The sequence below is a fragment of the Rhizophagus irregularis genome, chromosome 29 (genome assembly GCF_026210795.1).
Source record: "Rhizophagus irregularis chromosome 29, complete sequence".
Lineage (NCBI taxonomy): Eukaryota > Fungi > Glomeromycota > Glomeromycetes > Glomerales > Glomeraceae > Rhizophagus > Rhizophagus irregularis.
The window spans coordinates 1308491-1326640 of record NC_089457.1 but is presented as its reverse complement, the minus strand read 5'-3'; the positions used below and the strand labels follow the sequence as shown (position 1 = coordinate 1326640).

Here is an 18150-nt window from a genome sequence, read left to right as displayed (position 1 = left end):
GAATTTTATAGATAAATTTATACTATTATATTTTATAAGTTAAATTTTAATAAATTATATAATTTATTTTAATTCTAAGATTTATTTATTTATAAATTAATAGATTTAAAATTCTAAAAATTCACTTAAAATTATTTATTTAAATAATTCTTTAATAGTATTAATTTTTTAAATTTTAATAAAAAATTTTTTTTTTTATATTTAACAGTTTTTTTTTAAAAAAATAAAGATTAATTTTAGCAGTTTTATTATTATTTTTATTATTTTATTTTTATTACATATTTGTTTTTTTTTTAAATATTTTTTTTGTAAGGTAGTGCAATTTAACATCTGTTATATAACTAATTTATTAAAATTTCAAACTAACATTCTTCTTTAGCTAATATATCAGCTGGATCATTATATTCATTTTCAGAATGTGCTTTAGCTTTAATTAATTTAATATCCAATTTTAATGTTATTTTGACATATTTGATAGCTTGCCATATTAAGATATTGTTGATTTTTTTGAAATTGATTATACAATACTTCCTCCTTCATGATTTTAAATATATCATCAGTATAATCACTTTCTAGTTCTTCTACAAAGTCAGTTTTCTATCCATAAGAAATTCACCTATATTCTTTAATAGTCAATATAAGATCATCAAATTATATTCATTTAAGAATTATAAAATTTTCTATTTATTTTAATTCATTTTATTTACTAATATTAGATATTTCTAAAAAATTATAAAAATAATGAAAATATAAAGTTAAAAAATACTTTTTAACTTTTTAATTTTGCAATTTTTTTTTGGATAACATTAATAAAATTATATGATGAATAATACCATAAAAGAAAAATCAATCATCAATAGTAAAAAGTTTTTTCGTATTATTATTATTATTACCACCTGATCCATCTTCAATATCTTGAACATCTTTAATATTATCATCATTATCAGGTAAAATATTTGACTCTTTTTGTTCAGTTTTCTTTTTTTTATTAACTAAATTTAAAATAAAATATAACATTAATAAATAATAATAATGAAAATTAAATATAATAAAAATTTACTTACGGTATTTTTTTAAACCTTTATTGAAATTTCTTGTCACAATTATTGCATATATAAATGTTAACTGATAATAAAGAATTAAAGTTAATTAATATTTTTTTAATAGTTGAAAAGTCATTACTATAAAATAAATACAACTTACTATTGCACAAATTATTAAAAAGCACACTAGAATTTTTTTTTATTTTTTTGAAAAAAAAAAGTTAAGAGTTAAATACGAATAATAAGGATTGATTAATATTATATAATTACATAATATTGCCCAAGAATATATTCCAAGTTTAATCATGAGTATTCCAAAATCAATAGTCAAATAACAGAAATCTAATAAAGCAAATATCCAGAATATAATAAAAATGATCATTCCGACTTTCCATTCTTTTCTTATCTATTATAAATATACAATATATAATTAATGATATAATGTATCAATTTAATAAAACATGAGATATAATGTACAGTATAAGTATCATTTTTACCGATTTATACGCTAATGCTTGAAAGAAAAATACCAAGATCAAAATTGACAGACATACAAAAACAAAAACTTTAAAACCAGTATTATATTGATCATACGATGTTACGAAATCATAAAATACAAGCGGAGCTGTTATGGAACCATATAAAATTACGAAAAATAAATCAATTTTTAATAACATTTCGAAAATTAGAATTGTTTTGTACCGCTCTATTTTTTTTTTTAATAAAAAAAAGAAACCCAAATTCATTAATAAATAAATTAAATTGAATTCACCAACATTAATAACTTACTTCTAACTTCAATGTCACCACCAATCTTCTTATAAATATCCCAATCAAGTTGTTGAGATAACTTTCCAAAAAATAATGCACCCAAAGTAATCGCTATAATCGCTAAAGCTATAATGTGAGGCAATTCATACGATTTAATGGTGTAATCTATTTGAATGTTCGGACAATTCGATTCGATTTTAGTTACGTTTATTTTCACTCCAATCATTTGGATCTAATTTAATTGAGAAGAAATTTGGTTACGATAATTAAATTTAAAAGTTATTGCGCCGCAGCACTTATTGTTGAAAAATATTATATTTACGATTCCGAGAATTACTTCTATACCATTAATCACGATAATCGTATAAAGTTGTACGAAATTTTGATGGAAAATCTAAATTATTTAATGGAAAGTTTAGCGCCATAGAGTATATAACGGATAAACGGATAAAGTATATATACATGTATACATAAAATATTCACCGCATTCAAACAAAAATACAGTAGGTATAAATTAAATACAACAAACATAATACTTTCAAACATTAGGCATGCAAATATTTGGCTAGCCAAAGAACATTCTTCTTGGTCTAAAATGGAAAGGAATATATTCGTATTACGAGATAATATTCGAATTTGTAGGGTAATCAATGTTATGGCCTGTATAATTGATATTACTACGAATGCTATTGTATATCTCGACTCTGTGACACGTTGCCACTTTTTTGATATGGAGTGTTTTAAAGTCATTACTGTAAGTGATTTAATTTTTTAATTTTTTATTTTTTTTATTTTTTTTTATTTTTTTGAAATAAAAACAGAATTCGATTATTTAATCTTAATATAATATTTTATGTCTTTTTTACCAAAACTTAAAAGCCTGATTCTATATTTGTAGAACCCTACATCCGTTATGTTGGGCTTAATGCTTATGCAACAACATTACCAAATTTGTTTGATACCGAGTATTATATGGAGAAGTCAGTTTAGCTTTATTTGTTTATAACTTACCTTTAATAATTATGACTTTCTAAAATAATAATTATTAAAATACAAATACAATAAATATACAAATATTATATACATTTTAAATTCTGAATTATTATTCATCAATGATAAATCTTTCTACATTACTACTACTACTCTGTCCCTTTTCAATATCTTTAAATTTATCAATTACTATATCATCATCATCAGATAAAATATTTAAACCTTCATGTATTTGTTTTTTAGGAAGATTTTTATCAACTAAACAATTAAATAAAAAAAATCAATAACAATCACAATTTTGGAATGGTAGGCAATAAAATGTAACTTACGATATTCTCTTAAACCTTTTCCAAAATTCATTATTACAATTATTGCATATGCAAATGTTAACTGAAAAAAAAAAATGTATTGTAAGTGTTAGTTATAAATAATTATTGTAAACTACAATAATCCCTCTGATACTTACCAATGCACAAATTGTGAAATTGCACACTATATATACAAGGAATTAAATAAATTTATTAGTTTTATTTAGAACAAAAAATTAACAACCAATCTTTTAATAATTAATATATATATATATCACAAAATTACTTAATATTATCCAAGAATATATTCCAAATTGAATAAATGATGCGACTCCAAGTTTGAGAGCCAAATAAGCAAAATCCGATACAACAAATATCCAGAATAGGATAAACGCGATTATTCCGAATTTCCATTCTTTTTCCATCTGATAAAATAATATTTTTTTTTAGTTGATTAAGAATAATTAAATTACAATTATACATCATACATGTATATTTTTTTTACCGATTTATATGCCAGCGCTTGAAAGAATAATACTAGGACCGTAATTACAAAACATCCAAAAACTAGGATTATTTGTTCTCTTTTAAGTTCATCGGAATTTATAATAATATATAACAAAGGCGGTAATATTAAGACGTTATATAAAAATACGAAAAGTAAATCAACCTTTAGTAACATTTTGAAAATAAGTATTGCTTTAAATCGTTCTTTTTTTTAAAAATAAAAAGGAGAAAACAAATCATTAACAATAAATTTCATAAAATGGTTGCTCGAAAAAATGCGTTGCATTAAAATCTTACTTTGCATTTCAATGTCACCACCAATTTTCTTGTAGATATTCCAACCAAATTGTTGATATAACTTCCAAGATAATGTAGCAATCAAAGCTGCTGTGACCGCTAAGACTAAAATATGAGGTAATTCATATAATACTAAATTGTTATTTAATTGAAGTCCCGGGCACATTGATTCAATTTTATTTCCGTATATTTTTATATCAATCAGTTGAACCTAAAAATTGAGAAGTTATAATTCTGTCACATAATTTGAGAACGTAGAAAAATTGAAATTTATTTACTATTCCGAGAATTACGTATCCAATATTAATTATGATAATCGCAAAGATTTGCATTGTGTTTTGATGAAAAATCTGTTATTTAAATTTATTAAAGTTTTTTTTTTTTTTAATCAACACACATAAAAATATCACACTCACCGTGCTCAAGCAAAAATAGAATTGATAAAGATTAAATAAAATGAACATAACATCTTCGGTAATTATCATCATAAATCTGGAAACGACAATAACTGAAGTACACATGTTTCTTTCGTTATTTGTAACGAATGGATAAATCTCACTCAAATATAAAGCTACATTACGAGATAATATTCTAACTTGTAGGAAGATCAATATGACGGTCTGTATAGCTGATAACGCTACAAATAATTTTGTATATTTTGACTCGGTAATTCGTTGCCATTTTTTTGATAATGTGTGGTTTAATTTAGCACATGCCATTCTTTTTTTTTAGTAATTGATGGATTATTCATGTCTGAGGAAAAACCCCAAGCTTTTTTGAGTTTAAATATTTAAAAAAAAAATTTAAATATATGCGTTTTAATTAAGACCAATTTCAAATTTATTGTAATAATAAACTGTTTTACAATCAAACGGGATTTCCATATTGTAATATTACCATTAGAATTCGTACTTGATTTCTAAAAAAAAAAATAGTTTTCTGCAGGCATTTTCTAAATATTACCTGCAAGTCATTTCAACATCGGAATTGTACACCGGCAAACGGTAACACCATCTAATTTTCAATTTTGCGCCTTTAAGTTTAAAATCAAATTAGGATTATCTTTATTAAATTTTTTTCTACTTAGAATCCTTGTGAATGTAACTTGAGAACTTTAAATGCCAAACAATTATGTAACGCACACAGTCACCTGATATTGCCGATCAAAGAATTCTTGCCTCTTAGGATTGCAGCAATAGCGACGTATAAACAGAAGTTGTCTCATATTCAATTCTATTATTCCAATCAATTTGGATATTCAAGAACAATTTATTCCGAAAATTTTCCGTTTTCTTTACTTTTCCCATTTTCTTTACTTTTTTAGAAGTAAAAATTATTACTGAAAGGTAAAAGAAAGAATATTACAAACCAAATTTATTATTACATGATTCGGGATAAACTTTCTTGAAACGAAACATAATAGTCAATTTCTAATTATGGGCGGTAAAAAATTTATTCTTTGTTTTTACAAATTAAGATTATATGGTGTCGGAAGTCTAAGTTTATACTCAAACAATCACGTGATTTTGTTTCAAATTTTCTATGTATGATAATTTTAAATTCGAACTTCGAAATTAAAATATGTAAATTCGAAACACCTATCTATATACATGTATTTTATCGTATGGGCTGATTTGACGCATTGCATGTGATAATTTCATAGTAAATGGGAATTGGTTACTATTTGGTATGATGCGTCAATATGTTTATTTGAACTGATCCGTAAAGCCAGTAATAATTAAATCATTTCTCACGTGGTTAATTCCTAAATACGAAGTGACGTTCTTTTAAATGGAAAAAGACCCTAACTAACCATGAAACTAAACTAATTTTATCGATGAAATTTTTCCTGTTGCACAAAAAAAAAATAACTATAAATTCTGTCATGTAGCATTTATTGGGAAAATTTAATTAATCAATTGCTTTATCGAGATCATCGAAATCGAAAAGAATAATAGTACAAAAATGAATACACCTGGGTCCATGATTCTTGGATGGTAGAATAATAAAAATATATATATATTTTTTCTAACTGATTTATTTACAATATTAATTATTATTTCTTTTCTCCAATCATTAATTAAAAATTACTAGGGTTGCTCTCATTGTAGGTAAGAGATTTAACTTTTTTATAATTATTGAAAACATTATTCTAACAAGAATAATTGTTTCTTCTTTTTTTTAATAAAAAAAGCTGGAGGAGGTGCATTCTATTATGCTAAAAAAGACATTGATGCAAGAAGAAGAGCTCAAGAAATTGCTAAAACTAGACCAATCGAAAAATTAGAATGTAAGTTAATGATTCATTGTCATTATTGACCAATCTATAAAATAATTGAATTTTAATTTTTAAAAAAAGCTTTAAATTTTTTTAAATTTTCAACAATGGTATAACTTTTTCATTCATTTTTCTTTTTTTAGGGTGGCAAAAAGTTGAACAAGATGAAAAATCTAAATCAAATGTTACTAATGCTACTAGTGAAAGTTCAACAACATCATCATTGCCAAATACAGGACAAATTTCAACGAATAATGACACAAAGAAGTAATGGCTCTTAATTGTGAATTATAATTATTATCATTTAACTAAAGATCCTATTTAAGGGTTAAAGCTCCCTTTCTTTTTTGTTAAAGAAATTACTTCGTAACAAAAAACTTCTTTATTTCTCTCCTTTGCAATTTATAAATGATTACCTTATAATTATATAATGTTTAAGGGGAAAAAAATAATCAAAGACAGATTAACAAGAAATCATCTTACTCTTAAAGGTATATTCTTTTGTTTTATTCACACATCTATAACGAAAAAAAACATTATATCTAAAATCTTTGCAATAAAAAAAAAATTAAAAAGAAAAGGATTTATTTAATTGTGTAAGTATAATAAACATAATATAATTGAATGCTAAAAGTAAAAAATATTAAATGGAAACTATAACAAATTTATTAACGTATTGTGAAAGCCAACTTAGAGAATTTTTTTTTAGAAGATAGAGCGGATTCATTTTTAACCTACCTCGGATAAAATATCATCTAAAAATTATTCAACAGGGAACCCATGTAATGGGCCAATTTCTTATATACTGTTTCATGTAGCAGATTATCATGAAAATTGATTATCATCAGATCAATGATTTTTCTTTTATATAATAACGATATATAATTCCGTTTACGAATCGTTCGATATGTCGAAGTATCGAACAGTTCGTTTTGCAGAGTTTGATAGTAATTAAAAATCTTTTCCCATTTTAACGTGTTCTATCCCAGCTTCATAAAAAATTTCATCGCTCAACACCTTATATCCTCTGTTTTCATACCATGATGATTTATATTTTTGTGCATGAAGAATACATTTTTCATAACCTAATTGTGATCTAGCAAATGATTCTGCTTTATTTAATAATAAAGCTCCTATCCCTTTTCCTCTATACTCTTTTAAAACTGATAATCGTCCAATTTTAGCAATTTTTGGTGTATTATCATCATAAGGGTATATTCTTAATGTACCAATTGGTTGTGTATTCTTTAGTGCTAAAAAATGATTACAATTTAATGATGAGTCATGTCTAAAGATCCAATAATAAAATTAGTATATATTTATTATAATAGAATTTTTATTCGTTTTATTTTTTTTTAAAAAAAACTTACTCATCAATTTCTTCCTCAATAGGACAACTTTGTTCTTTAACGAATACTTCTTTTCTCACTTGAAGGCATTTTTCCTTTTCTTTTTTTATCAAAAAAAAAGGGAAATGTGTTATTTTTTAAATTTTTAATTTTTTAATTAATATATAAATAATACTTTAAACCTTCTTGAGTTGTAACATGAATTATTTCAATGTCTCCCATTTTAAAGACTTCGAAATTTTTTTTTAAAATAGAAAAAAAATTTCGTTTATTTGTTTATAATTGGTAACACTTGTAAATCTTGTCAATCAAAACAATCAATATAGAATACGGAGTTTTATTGTTATTTTTTTCAAATACAAAAATAAAAAAGATGAATAATAAATAATAATAATAATAATATAAATAAATAAAAAATATGTTTACGAAATTCTCTCACAATTCATGGAAATCTTTACCATTTTTTGTGGCTTTAACGTATCCCATCCTAATAACAAAATCTCCAAATCTTTCCCCATCATTTCTTTCTTTAGCGTATCTGTTTAATATAGGTTTTAATTCTCTTAATATGTCATCTTCTTTCAAACTTTCTTTATATAATTTATTTAATCTTTGCCCATAAAATCCTCCTCCTAAATAAAGATTATAAGTTCCCATTGCTTTACCTACAAAAGCAATTTCTGCTACGTAAGGTCGTGCACATCCATTTGGACATCCTGTCATTCTAATTGTAATCGCATCCTCTCTTAATCCGCATTCTTCAATAATAATTTCTAATTTACTTACAAGTGTTGGTAAATATCTTTCGGATTCTGCCATTGCTAATCCACATGTTGGTAATGCTACACACGACATTGAATTCAATCTTAAACCAGTAAATCGTAAATTATCCAAATTATATTTTTTCAATAATTGTTCAATTTGTTCCTTATCTTGCTCTGATACATTTCCTAATATAAGATGTTGATTTGGTGTTAACCGAAAATCTCCTTTATGAACTTTTGCAATCTCTCTTAATCCTGTTTTTATAGGTTCTCCGGGTAAATCTATAACACGTCCATTTTCTATATACATACAAAAATTCCATTTATCATCAACACCTTTTGTCCATCCATATCTATCCGCATTATTTTCAAATTTATATTCTTTTGGTGAATCCAATTTAAATCCTAATCGAGATTCAACTTCTTCTCGGAACCAATCCAAGTCACGATCATCAATTGTATACTTGAGTCTTGCGTGTTTACGATTTGAACGATCTCCAAAATCTCTTTGAACCAACATCACTTTTTCTGCAACATCAATTGCTTGATCTGGTTTACAAAATCCAATTAACTGACCCAAATTAGGATATGTCTTCTTATTATTATGCGTCATACCCATTCCACCTCCAACTGTCACGTTATATCCTAAAAGCTTGTCATTATCATCGGAAATTGCAATATAACCCAAATCGTGAGCAAATACATCGACATCATTATTAGGTGGAATCGCAATCGCAACCTTGAATTTACGTGGTAAATAAGTAGGCCCATACAATGGTTCAAAATCTTGTACGGCTTGTCCTGCTACCATCTTATCATCTAACCAGATTTCATGATATGCTGTCGTTCTCGGTGACAAATGTGCACTTAATTTCTTTACGAAATCTTGTACTTCTGCATGCACTCCAGAGATAAGTGGATTTGGGTTACACATAATATTCCTGTTAACATCTCCACATGCCGCTAACGTATCCAATAAACATTTATTAATATCACGTATAGTTTGTTTCAAGTTTCGTTTAAGAACTCCGTGTAACTGATAAGCTTGTCTAGTAGTTAATTTCAACGATTTATTTCCATATTTTTCAGAGATTTCGTCCATAGCTAACCATTGACTAGCTTTAGAAATTCCTCCTGGAACTCTAATTCGTATCATAAATTGAAAAGCCTTTTCTAAACCTTGAGCTTTTCTTTCATCTCTCAAATCACGATCATCTTGTTGATAAATTCCATGAAATTTCGTTAATTTAGTATCTCGTTCAGTTAATGCACCTGTTGAAGTATCCTCTAAACCTTCCGCAATTGTTCCTCTTAAATAATTTGATTCCACTTTCATATCATCATCAGTTCTTTTAGGTTCTTCAACAACTGTACCAAGTAATTCAACTCCAAGAGCTTTCCAAAGTTCAGGTTCCCAAGCTTGAAATCCAGTTTCATATCCATCAGCATCTTGATCATCTCCTAAGCCAAGTGGTGTCAATCTTACTCCTCCTAATAATTCTAACCTTGCATCTAAATCTTTACCAGGTTTATTATAGTAAATTGCATCTTCTTCTCTTGGCCAATAATGACTATCTCCTAATCCAAAAACTGCATATCTTGACTCTGAAAACGAAATATCCGTAGTAGAAGAAACATGTTTCCAGAATTCACGCGAATTCTGTGGAAATTCTCCTTGACCAGCTGTACAACAAACAAAAACTAAATTTTTTTCTAAAGTAATATCTTCAATCGGATAATCATCCATTGCCATACATTGTGCATTAACTCCTCTAGCTGTTGCACCTTTTTGTAATCTTCTTGCTATACCTTCGGCATTACCATTATCCGATCCAAATAAGATTAATAATGGTGGACCCGTTAAACCACCTAATAATTTATCATAAGCTGATTTTGCAAGAGATTTTTGTTTTGTTTTAATTTCTGATTCAAGAGAATTTATTACTAATGGAGAATATTCTGGACGTGAACGAACTAATTGTGTTAAGTGATTTTCTCTATCCAAGAAATTTTGAAGTTCTTGCTTAATTCGTTCAGAATCTAAAAGGAATGGTTCTAATCCTTCCTTTTCCAATTGAGGATTCCATCTATATAATGGCCAATAACCAGTATCTACGGCCAGTTTTGTTTCTTTCAATACTGTAATAGTAGTATCCTCTTTGGAATGATAAGGAAGATAAGCCAAAACAATTGATGGACCTTTGAATTTTTCTGCTTCCATTAATGCATGCAAAACTTGAGTATAAGAAGAATATATTGCTACGGAAGCTACATAAACGTCACCATAATTCATTGCGTATAAACCAATATCCTTTTTACGTTTTTCTGGATCGGCTGCAGTACGTGTTGTATAAGGTTGTGAATCAATAATTAACATATTAATATCTTTTCCAGAAGAAATTACGTGATGAACGCCAGAACCTCCAATATCATAAGCCCATGCATCTGAACCAATTACCCATTGAGATGGTTTAACGAACAAATTTTTGGATTGAAAAATTTCCGTAATGGAAGGATGAGTTGGAGGTGATGATGTAAGAATTTCTGTAATCTGGTTACCATATTTTTTTGAAAGAATAGAATCATCTTTATGTAAAAGCCATTGTGATAATGCTGTATGAAGGGATTCAGAAACGTTGATAGAATTGTCTTTGGCAACACGTGTCACAAGATCCACTAATTGAGAACGTTCATGAAGTTTTGCTAATAAAACTCCAAATCCAAATTCTGGTGTAGATTTTACAGTTTCAAAATTTCCAGCATCACGTTTTAAAGCAGAATTAGCAATATATAATCTTTCACCAAAAACTTCCCTAAGCATTTTAAGGTAAGGTTTTTCCAACACGGGTGAATTTTCAATATAATCCGTATTATCATTATCATTAAAATCGGTAATATCTTTCGTATGTGATTTGGGTAATTCTTTACCAAGAATAAAATTACGAGAAGGTTCACTTGAATTAAGATTTTCAAATAGTTGCGAAACTTCGGTATCAATTGAATCTTTTTTTAAAGCACCATATTGACCACATATAATAAGAGGTGATTGTCCAGACCAATAATTACGATTTTGAAAAGCTGATACAACGTCTAAATACAAAGGAGTCCATTTGGTTGTACGAGGTATAACTTGTTCTAATACAGCAACATTTTTTACAGATTTTGGAACATTCTTAAGTAAATATTGATCAGACCAAGGACGATATAATCTTACTTTAAGTAAACCGATATTTGTAATTTCAGTTTTTTCAAAAAGATTTTTTTTTAAAAGTGACGCTCCGGAACCCAAAGTAATGATAATTGATTCTGATTTTTCATCACCAGAAAAATCAATTAATTTATAAGATCTATTTGTTATTTGTTTAAACTTTTCAAATATATTTTCGGTGATAATGAAAAAATCATCATTATTATTATTGTTTTTGTTGTTATTTTTAGAATCTTCATTTGCAGTTGTTTCATCTTGTTGGTCATCGGCTGATAATGGAATACCATTATAAGATCTAAAGTAAAGTTCGGTAGATTTATTTTCGTTTGAAGCTAAAATATAATCACGATATTGTTTAATATCAGATTCTTCGACGAGTTTTTTAATCTCGTCATTTCCGAACTTCTTAATTTTTCCTTTTGATTCATCATTATCAAAGAAATGTATAACGGAAACTCCAGTTTTTAAAGCAATTGAATGAGCAATTAAAGCCATATCTGAAGTTTCTTGACCACCATTAGAATGTAATAAAGCAAATCCAGTTTGCCTTAAAGCCATAATATTGGTATAATCACCTAATTGATATGATTCATTTTTATCTAAAGCAATATGAATAACTAAACTACCACCAATCTTATTCTTATTATTATTAGATATTTTATAAAGGTGTGGTATAGAATTAATTAAAACATTATTTGAAGAATTTGAAGGTATAATTACACTAATTAAAGAACCTTTTGATAATTGAATATGTAATTTTGAAAATGGATCAGAAATTGAACTTAAAATTTCTAATTCCGGTGTTCCACTAAAAATATTTTTCTTTCTTGTTTGATTTGTTAAATCTGATACAATCGAAGATTTTAATGAAGATTTTGGTGAATTCGATTCTATAATATAAATTAAATCGCTTACTGAATAAGCGATTCTTGCCGCTCCTATTAATGATGATGTCATGTTTTTAACTTATTCGAAGCTAAAAACTCGAATTATAATCAACAAAATTTTTTTTCTATTAAAATTGATAATTATCGTTAAAAATATAAAACTTCAATTTTAAATTATAAAGAGAGGAAATGCATTGATTTCACATCAAGAACTTTTTTTTATAAAAAATTCAGTAACACAAGATTTTTTTTTATTTTTTTTTTGGATTAATAATCATCAAAAATACTCCACATTTGATTCGAGATTTGCACAAATTGATGATTTACATCATTCATATCATTTAAACGTTATATTTATCATATGAATTAAAAACTTCGCATAATGTGGTTGGCAAAAAGTTGATTATAAATCACAACTCTTTCCGATAAATTTTTTTTTTAAATATAATGGATGGGGGAAAAAAAAATATCAGTATTCGACACATACCGAATTTACGTTTATATGAATAATAGTTATTTTTAACATATTAATAGTCGCACCCCTTTTTGCACGTAATGCAGGCCAATGAATGTCATTGTTTTCGAGATCATAACATATAAGGTAATTTACGAACCTGTATTTTAGTTAGGCGCTTCAGATGGCGCAATAAACAGAATAGATGGCATATAGAAATATTTATAATCACTCATGTAGCATGAGGTCTCTAAATTATTGGTTAAGAGATGTTAAAAAGCGAAAATGACTCGATTCTATATTTAAAATACACGACTAAAAAAAGTCATGTGATGTTTTTTATTAATTATTCTACAATTAAAAAAACTGAAACAATAAAATATGAAAAATTACATTTTTTTTTTAATTCAGTATAATAAAATAAAAAAATTTTGATGATTGATTAAAGTTTTTTTTTTGTCTGTTTCAAGTGTTGTAATTATTTAACAAATAATGAAAAAAAATGTCTGTCCAAAATTGATTTTTCATCTATCCCACCCAGTTTGTTTTTTATCCTAATTTTTTAACAAAATTTTCCTCCGATAAATTCTGACCAACTTTTAACTTCGGACGGATGTTCTCCAGGAGCTTGACTACTTGATTCTTGTCTCTTTCTTTTAACAGCTTCTACAAATAATACAGCACATTTACTATCATTAACTAATGGTATGCCAAAATCGACTGCAGATCTTCTGGCAATATAATTTTCATCTGTCGTTTGAGAAGCTCTCAATTGAGCAAGATTGAATACAAAGTCAATATTATTATTTTCGAATACTTGATGAAGTGCTTTCTTATCATTCTCTGGTAATGCTAATGTTGTAGCTTTAATATTATTTTGTGCCAAGTATTCTGTGACTTTTGGTGAACTTGTGTAGAGTGGATGACCCAAGTCTTTAGAAAGAGTGCTTGCTACTGTGATAAAATCATCATTGTTGGTTAAGTCATCTCTGCCAACCAAAATGCCACCTCCAATTTTAGGTACTCGGAAATTTTGTGTGGATTGAATTGCTGACCAATATGCTTCATATTTATCTTTACCGAAACATGCGACTTCTCCTGTTGATGCCATTTCAACTCCAAGGAATGGATCAGCTCCCTGAAGACGTGTCCATGAAAATTGTGGCACTTTAACTGCTTGATAATCTTTCTTCTCAGCCATAAGATCAACTGGTTCCGGAACATTCTTATCACACAAAGCCTTAGTTGCAACATCGATGAAATTTGTACCGAGTACTTTTGATACGAATGGGAATGATCGGGAAGCACGAAGATTGCATTCTATAACCTTCAATTCTGATTCTCCATCAGGGTTGTCCTTTTTAATAATTTGCATATTGAAAGGTCCTGTTATCTCAAAAGCCTTGGCAACCTTTTGAGCAATTTCCTTCAATCTAGCCATAGTATGATCATTAATATCACGAGGCGGTAATACCAAAGTAGCGTCACCAGAATGTACACCAGCATTTTCAACATGTTCAGATACGGCATGGACTAAAACTTTACCCTTATAAGCAACAGCATCAACATCAATTTCTGCTGCAGGTGAAATAAATTTGGTAATAACCACTGGGTGCAATGGTGAAACTGATGTAGCTTCGGAGAGATTCTCATGTAGAGCCTCACGCGTATGACAAACGTTCATAGCAGCTCCAGAAAGTACATAAGAAGGACGAACAAGAACTGGATAACCAACTTTATCAGCAAATTTCTCAGCTTCTTCAGCACTTGATAATTCTTTCCATTCAGGTTGATCCACTCCAATTTGATCTAATATTTGGGAAAATTTAAATCGATCTTCAGCTTTATCAATACTAACGGGACTTGTTCCCAAAATGTTAACTTCATTTTGATGCATTCTAAGTGCAATATTCTGTGGTAATTGTCCACCCACAGAAACGATAACTCCTCTAGCAGCTTCTTGTTCATAAATATCCATTACACGCTCGTAAGAAAGTTCCTCAAAATATAGTCTGTCGCATTCATCAAAATCTGTTGAAACGGTCTCAGGATTGTAATTAACCATAAGAGTCTTAAGTCCAAGATCTCGAAGAGCACGAATAGCTGATACACCACACCAGTCAAATTCGACGGATGACCCGATACGATAAACGCCAGAACCTAAAACCATGGTTCCATGATCATCGAATTTAACATCATGTGTTGAAGCATTATATGTTGTGTACAAATAATTTGTGTTGGCAGGGAATTCAGCTGCGAGGGTATCGATCTTTTTGGTGAATGGTGTGATGCCATACTCTTTTCGAACTTTGCGTACTTGATCTTCATTAGTATTTAACATTGCAGCAATTTGTGCATCCGAAAATCCTTTCTTCTTTGCTTCTTGTAACAATTCCTTGGAAACATTTTCAAGTTTTTCGGCGTGTTTAATGTCATGTTCAACGTTTACAATGTTGCCCAATTTATAAAGGAACCATTTATCGATCTTCGTAAGGTTATGAATTTGATCAATAGTATAATTTTTTTCAAGCATAGCGTGCCCAACTGCAAATAAACGACGATCAGTTGGAACTGTAAGAGATTTATCAAGATCAGGGAATGGTAAAGATTGGAAACCCTTGAACGAAGGATCGACTTGACGAATGGCCTGAAGAAAAAAAAAGAAAAAGAAAAAAATATAAATTAGAATACAGGTTCATTAATATAAAGCGAATTTTTTTAAAATTTACCTTTTGTAAACTTTCTTCAAATGTTCTACCAATAGCCATAACTTCACCAACACTCTTCATAGAACTACCAATTTCACGATTAACATGTTGGAATTTGCTCAAATCCCATCTTGGAATCTTTGTAACAATATAATCCAAAGATGGTTCGAAACAAGCAGTGGTGGTTTTTGTAACAGCATTATGGAGTTCTGGAAGAGTGTGTCCTAAAGCGATCTTGGCAGCAACGAAAGCAAGAGGATATCCTGTAGCTTTGGATGCAAGAGCTCTGTTGAATCAAAATAGAATGGAGTTACCAAATTGCTCATTTTTTTTTAAAGAAAAAAAATTATTTTTTTAAACGTTTGAAACACTCACGAACTACGACTAAGACGAGCATTCACTTCAATAACTTTATATTCAAGACTTTCAGGGTTTAACGCATATTGAACATTGCATTCACCGACTACACCCAAATGACGAATAATTTTGATGGCTGCAGTTCTAAGCATATGATATTCCTCATCGGACAAAGTCTGACTTGGGGCGACCACAATGGAATCACCAGTATGAATACCAAGAGGATCAAAATTTTCCATATTACATACTGTAATACAATTGTTTGCAGCATCACGGACAACTTCATATTCTACTTCTTTCCATCCTTTCATTGATTTTTCAACAAGAATTTGCGGTGATAATGATAAAGATTTAGCAGCTAAACTGTGAAGTTCTTCAGGATTATTTGCAAATCCAGAACCAAGACCTCCAAGTGCAAATGCCGATCGAACGATTATAGGATAACCAATTTTATCGGCAGCTGCAAGGGCATCATCAATCGTAGAGACTGCAGTTGATTGAGCGACAGGAATATCAATTTCTATTGTATAAAAAGAATTAAAATATTAATTGGGAAAAATTGTTACAAAAATAATAACAACATATCTAAAAAAATTATCTTAATTACCTTTCAAAGCATCGGCAAAAAGAGCTCTGTCTTCACTCACTTCCAAGGTTCGAATAGGAGTACCCAAAACTTTAATTCCCAATCGTTTAAGAACTCCCATTTGTTCCAATTTAATACCCACATTCAACCCAGTTTGACCTCCAAAAGTTAATAAGATACCATCTGGTCTTTCACGTTCAAGAATGTGAGTAAGATATTCGACTGTGACAGGGAGAAAATATACACTATCGGCTAAGGCATGTGATGTTTGGATGGTGGCAATATTTGGATTAACTAAAATCGTGCTAACGCCTGATTCTCGTAAAGCTTTAATGGCTTGTGAACCTAGATTTAACATAATAATAGGATTATTAGTTCTACTTATCATAACTAAAATTAATTCAGATATAAATTATATTTACCAGAATAATCGAATTCACCAGCTTGACCTATAGATAGACCACCAGATCCTACTACAAGAACTTTTTTAACATCGACCTTAGGGACATCTGCAAATATGAGATCCCGAGTTTCATCTATCACTTTTTTATGAGCACTTTCTTCTTGATGTTGAACCGCACTTGTATTATAAAAGTGATAAGATATTCGAGCTGTTGTTGGTCGAAAAGAACGTAAATAAGGAGATGTAAAAGCACCTAAAGAAGGAGTAACACACGAATTTTGGAATGGTGTGGTGGTAATGGAAGGGGTTAAAATTCTACGAGTTGTAGAAGTTGTAGTTTTGTGAAAACCCCGAGAAACCCTGGGTATAGAAGTTTGAACTCTGGATAATAATATTGAACTAACTCGACGTACAGGACTTGGAGACCTAATAAAATTATTATACATAATTATGAATTTTTCGTGTATTAAATTAAATATTTATCATTCATAGAAAATTTTTTGAATAAAGTATTATTTGGCCCTTTATTGTTAGCCGTAGAAGAGACCTACCTGCTCTTTTATGAAGGGTTTATAAATACCTTTAACCAAGTTTTGTTGATGATAAGGAAACGATGAAAGATAATCAATCTTCTTCATTAGGTAATAGGATCGACGAATCAGTAGATGACTCAAATTTATCAGATATTAGCCAATAAATTCATCTGAAATGAAGATAATTATAATTTTGTGTTCAATAAGGAAAGCGCCAATGCGCCGTTCATCCATCAATTGATGGGTAGTCCCGTTGGCAAAATCAATTGATTACAAAAATCTTTATTATTTTTTAGCGAAACAAATGAAACAAATTATGTATAAAAGAAAAAAAAATTTTTTTTTTATATTTTGATTATCAATAAGGTCCAAGCGCATGTGTTAGAGCATATCGATCACGTAATCTTTCTCAGTCCCAATTTAATCTAATCTTTATACAAACTTTGAATAGCAAATAAATTAAAATAAATTAATTTAGATTACCCTCTTTTTTTCGGTTTAAAAAATTGTTTTACCAGTTTTTTTTACAATATTAGTAAAACGGAATTTAAAAATTTTCAATATCCCTGAAGTTAATATTATTTTGAGATAATCAATTAAACGTTTTTTTCCGAGATATTACATCTTTAAAGATAACATTAAATCTACTAAAATAAATTAGCTTAATAAATTTTGTAGCAGGGTATTTTTTTACGTAATATAATTAT

At 28.4% G+C, this 18150-nt stretch overlaps 6 protein-coding genes across 7 annotated transcripts; 1 reads left to right on the top strand and 5 right to left on the bottom strand.

The window, feature by feature from the left end:
* Nucleotides 1-735: 735 nt before the first annotated feature.
* On the bottom strand, nucleotides 736-2632 carry OCT59_019641 (uncharacterized protein). Its single transcript, XM_025333113.2, has 8 exons — nucleotides 2298-2632; nucleotides 2137-2208; nucleotides 1833-2046; nucleotides 1541-1749; nucleotides 1314-1449; nucleotides 1204-1229; nucleotides 1065-1125; nucleotides 736-992 (listed from the first exon to the last, which is right to left on the bottom strand). Exons 1-8 carry the CDS (start codon nucleotides 2562-2564, stop codon nucleotides 847-849), a joined length of 1131 nt encoding a protein of 376 aa, XP_025175397.1. The 5' UTR covers nucleotides 2565-2632; the 3' UTR covers nucleotides 736-846.
* Nucleotides 2633-2916: 284 nt separating this feature from the next.
* Nucleotides 2917-4635, bottom strand: OCT59_019640 (uncharacterized protein; the record flags this gene model as incomplete). Its single annotated transcript, XM_066143671.1, has 8 exons — nucleotides 2917-3062; nucleotides 3134-3194; nucleotides 3271-3296; nucleotides 3399-3537; nucleotides 3618-3823; nucleotides 3917-4127; nucleotides 4195-4266; nucleotides 4333-4635. 8 exons carry the CDS (start codon nucleotides 4633-4635, stop codon nucleotides 2917-2919), a joined length of 1164 nt encoding a protein of 387 aa, XP_066005399.1.
* Nucleotides 4636-5820: 1185 nt separating this feature from the next.
* Nucleotides 5821-6823, top strand: OCT59_019639 (uncharacterized protein). Of its 2 annotated transcripts, none has more exons than XM_066143670.1 (4): nucleotides 5821-5913; nucleotides 6011-6023; nucleotides 6111-6206; nucleotides 6338-6823. In XM_066143670.1, exons 1-4 carry the CDS (start codon nucleotides 5911-5913, stop codon nucleotides 6463-6465), a joined length of 240 nt encoding a protein of 79 aa, XP_066005398.1. In that variant the 5' UTR covers nucleotides 5821-5910; the 3' UTR covers nucleotides 6466-6823. The 2 variants fall into 2 exon arrangements, with proteins under 2 accessions (XP_066005398.1, XP_025175400.1); XM_025318755.2 differs by having other exon boundaries at nucleotides 5826-5913; nucleotides 6011-6027.
* Nucleotides 6824-7145: 322 nt separating this feature from the next.
* OCT59_019638 (uncharacterized protein) lies at nucleotides 7146-7765 on the bottom strand (the record flags this gene model as incomplete). Its single annotated transcript, XM_025318756.2, has 3 exons — nucleotides 7146-7482; nucleotides 7565-7643; nucleotides 7726-7765. 3 exons carry the CDS (start codon nucleotides 7763-7765, stop codon nucleotides 7146-7148), a joined length of 456 nt encoding a protein of 151 aa, XP_025175401.1.
* Nucleotides 7766-7860: 95 nt separating this feature from the next.
* Nucleotides 7861-12595, bottom strand: OCT59_019637 (uncharacterized protein). The gene has a single exon (XM_025318757.2). It carries the CDS (start codon nucleotides 12470-12472, stop codon nucleotides 7979-7981), a length of 4494 nt encoding a protein of 1497 aa, XP_025175402.2. The 5' UTR covers nucleotides 12473-12595; the 3' UTR covers nucleotides 7861-7978.
* Nucleotides 12596-13152: 557 nt separating this feature from the next.
* OCT59_019636 (argininosuccinate lyase) lies at nucleotides 13153-17356 on the bottom strand (the record flags this gene model as incomplete). The annotated part of the gene is made up of 5 exons (XM_025318758.2): nucleotides 13153-15503; nucleotides 15586-15850; nucleotides 15940-16441; nucleotides 16529-16852; nucleotides 16930-17356. The coding sequence occupies 5 exons, from the start codon at nucleotides 17354-17356 to the stop codon at nucleotides 13419-13421; spliced, it is 3603 nt and encodes a 1200-aa protein (XP_025175403.1). The 3' UTR covers nucleotides 13153-13418.
* Between the last annotated feature and the right edge of the window lie 794 nt (nucleotides 17357-18150).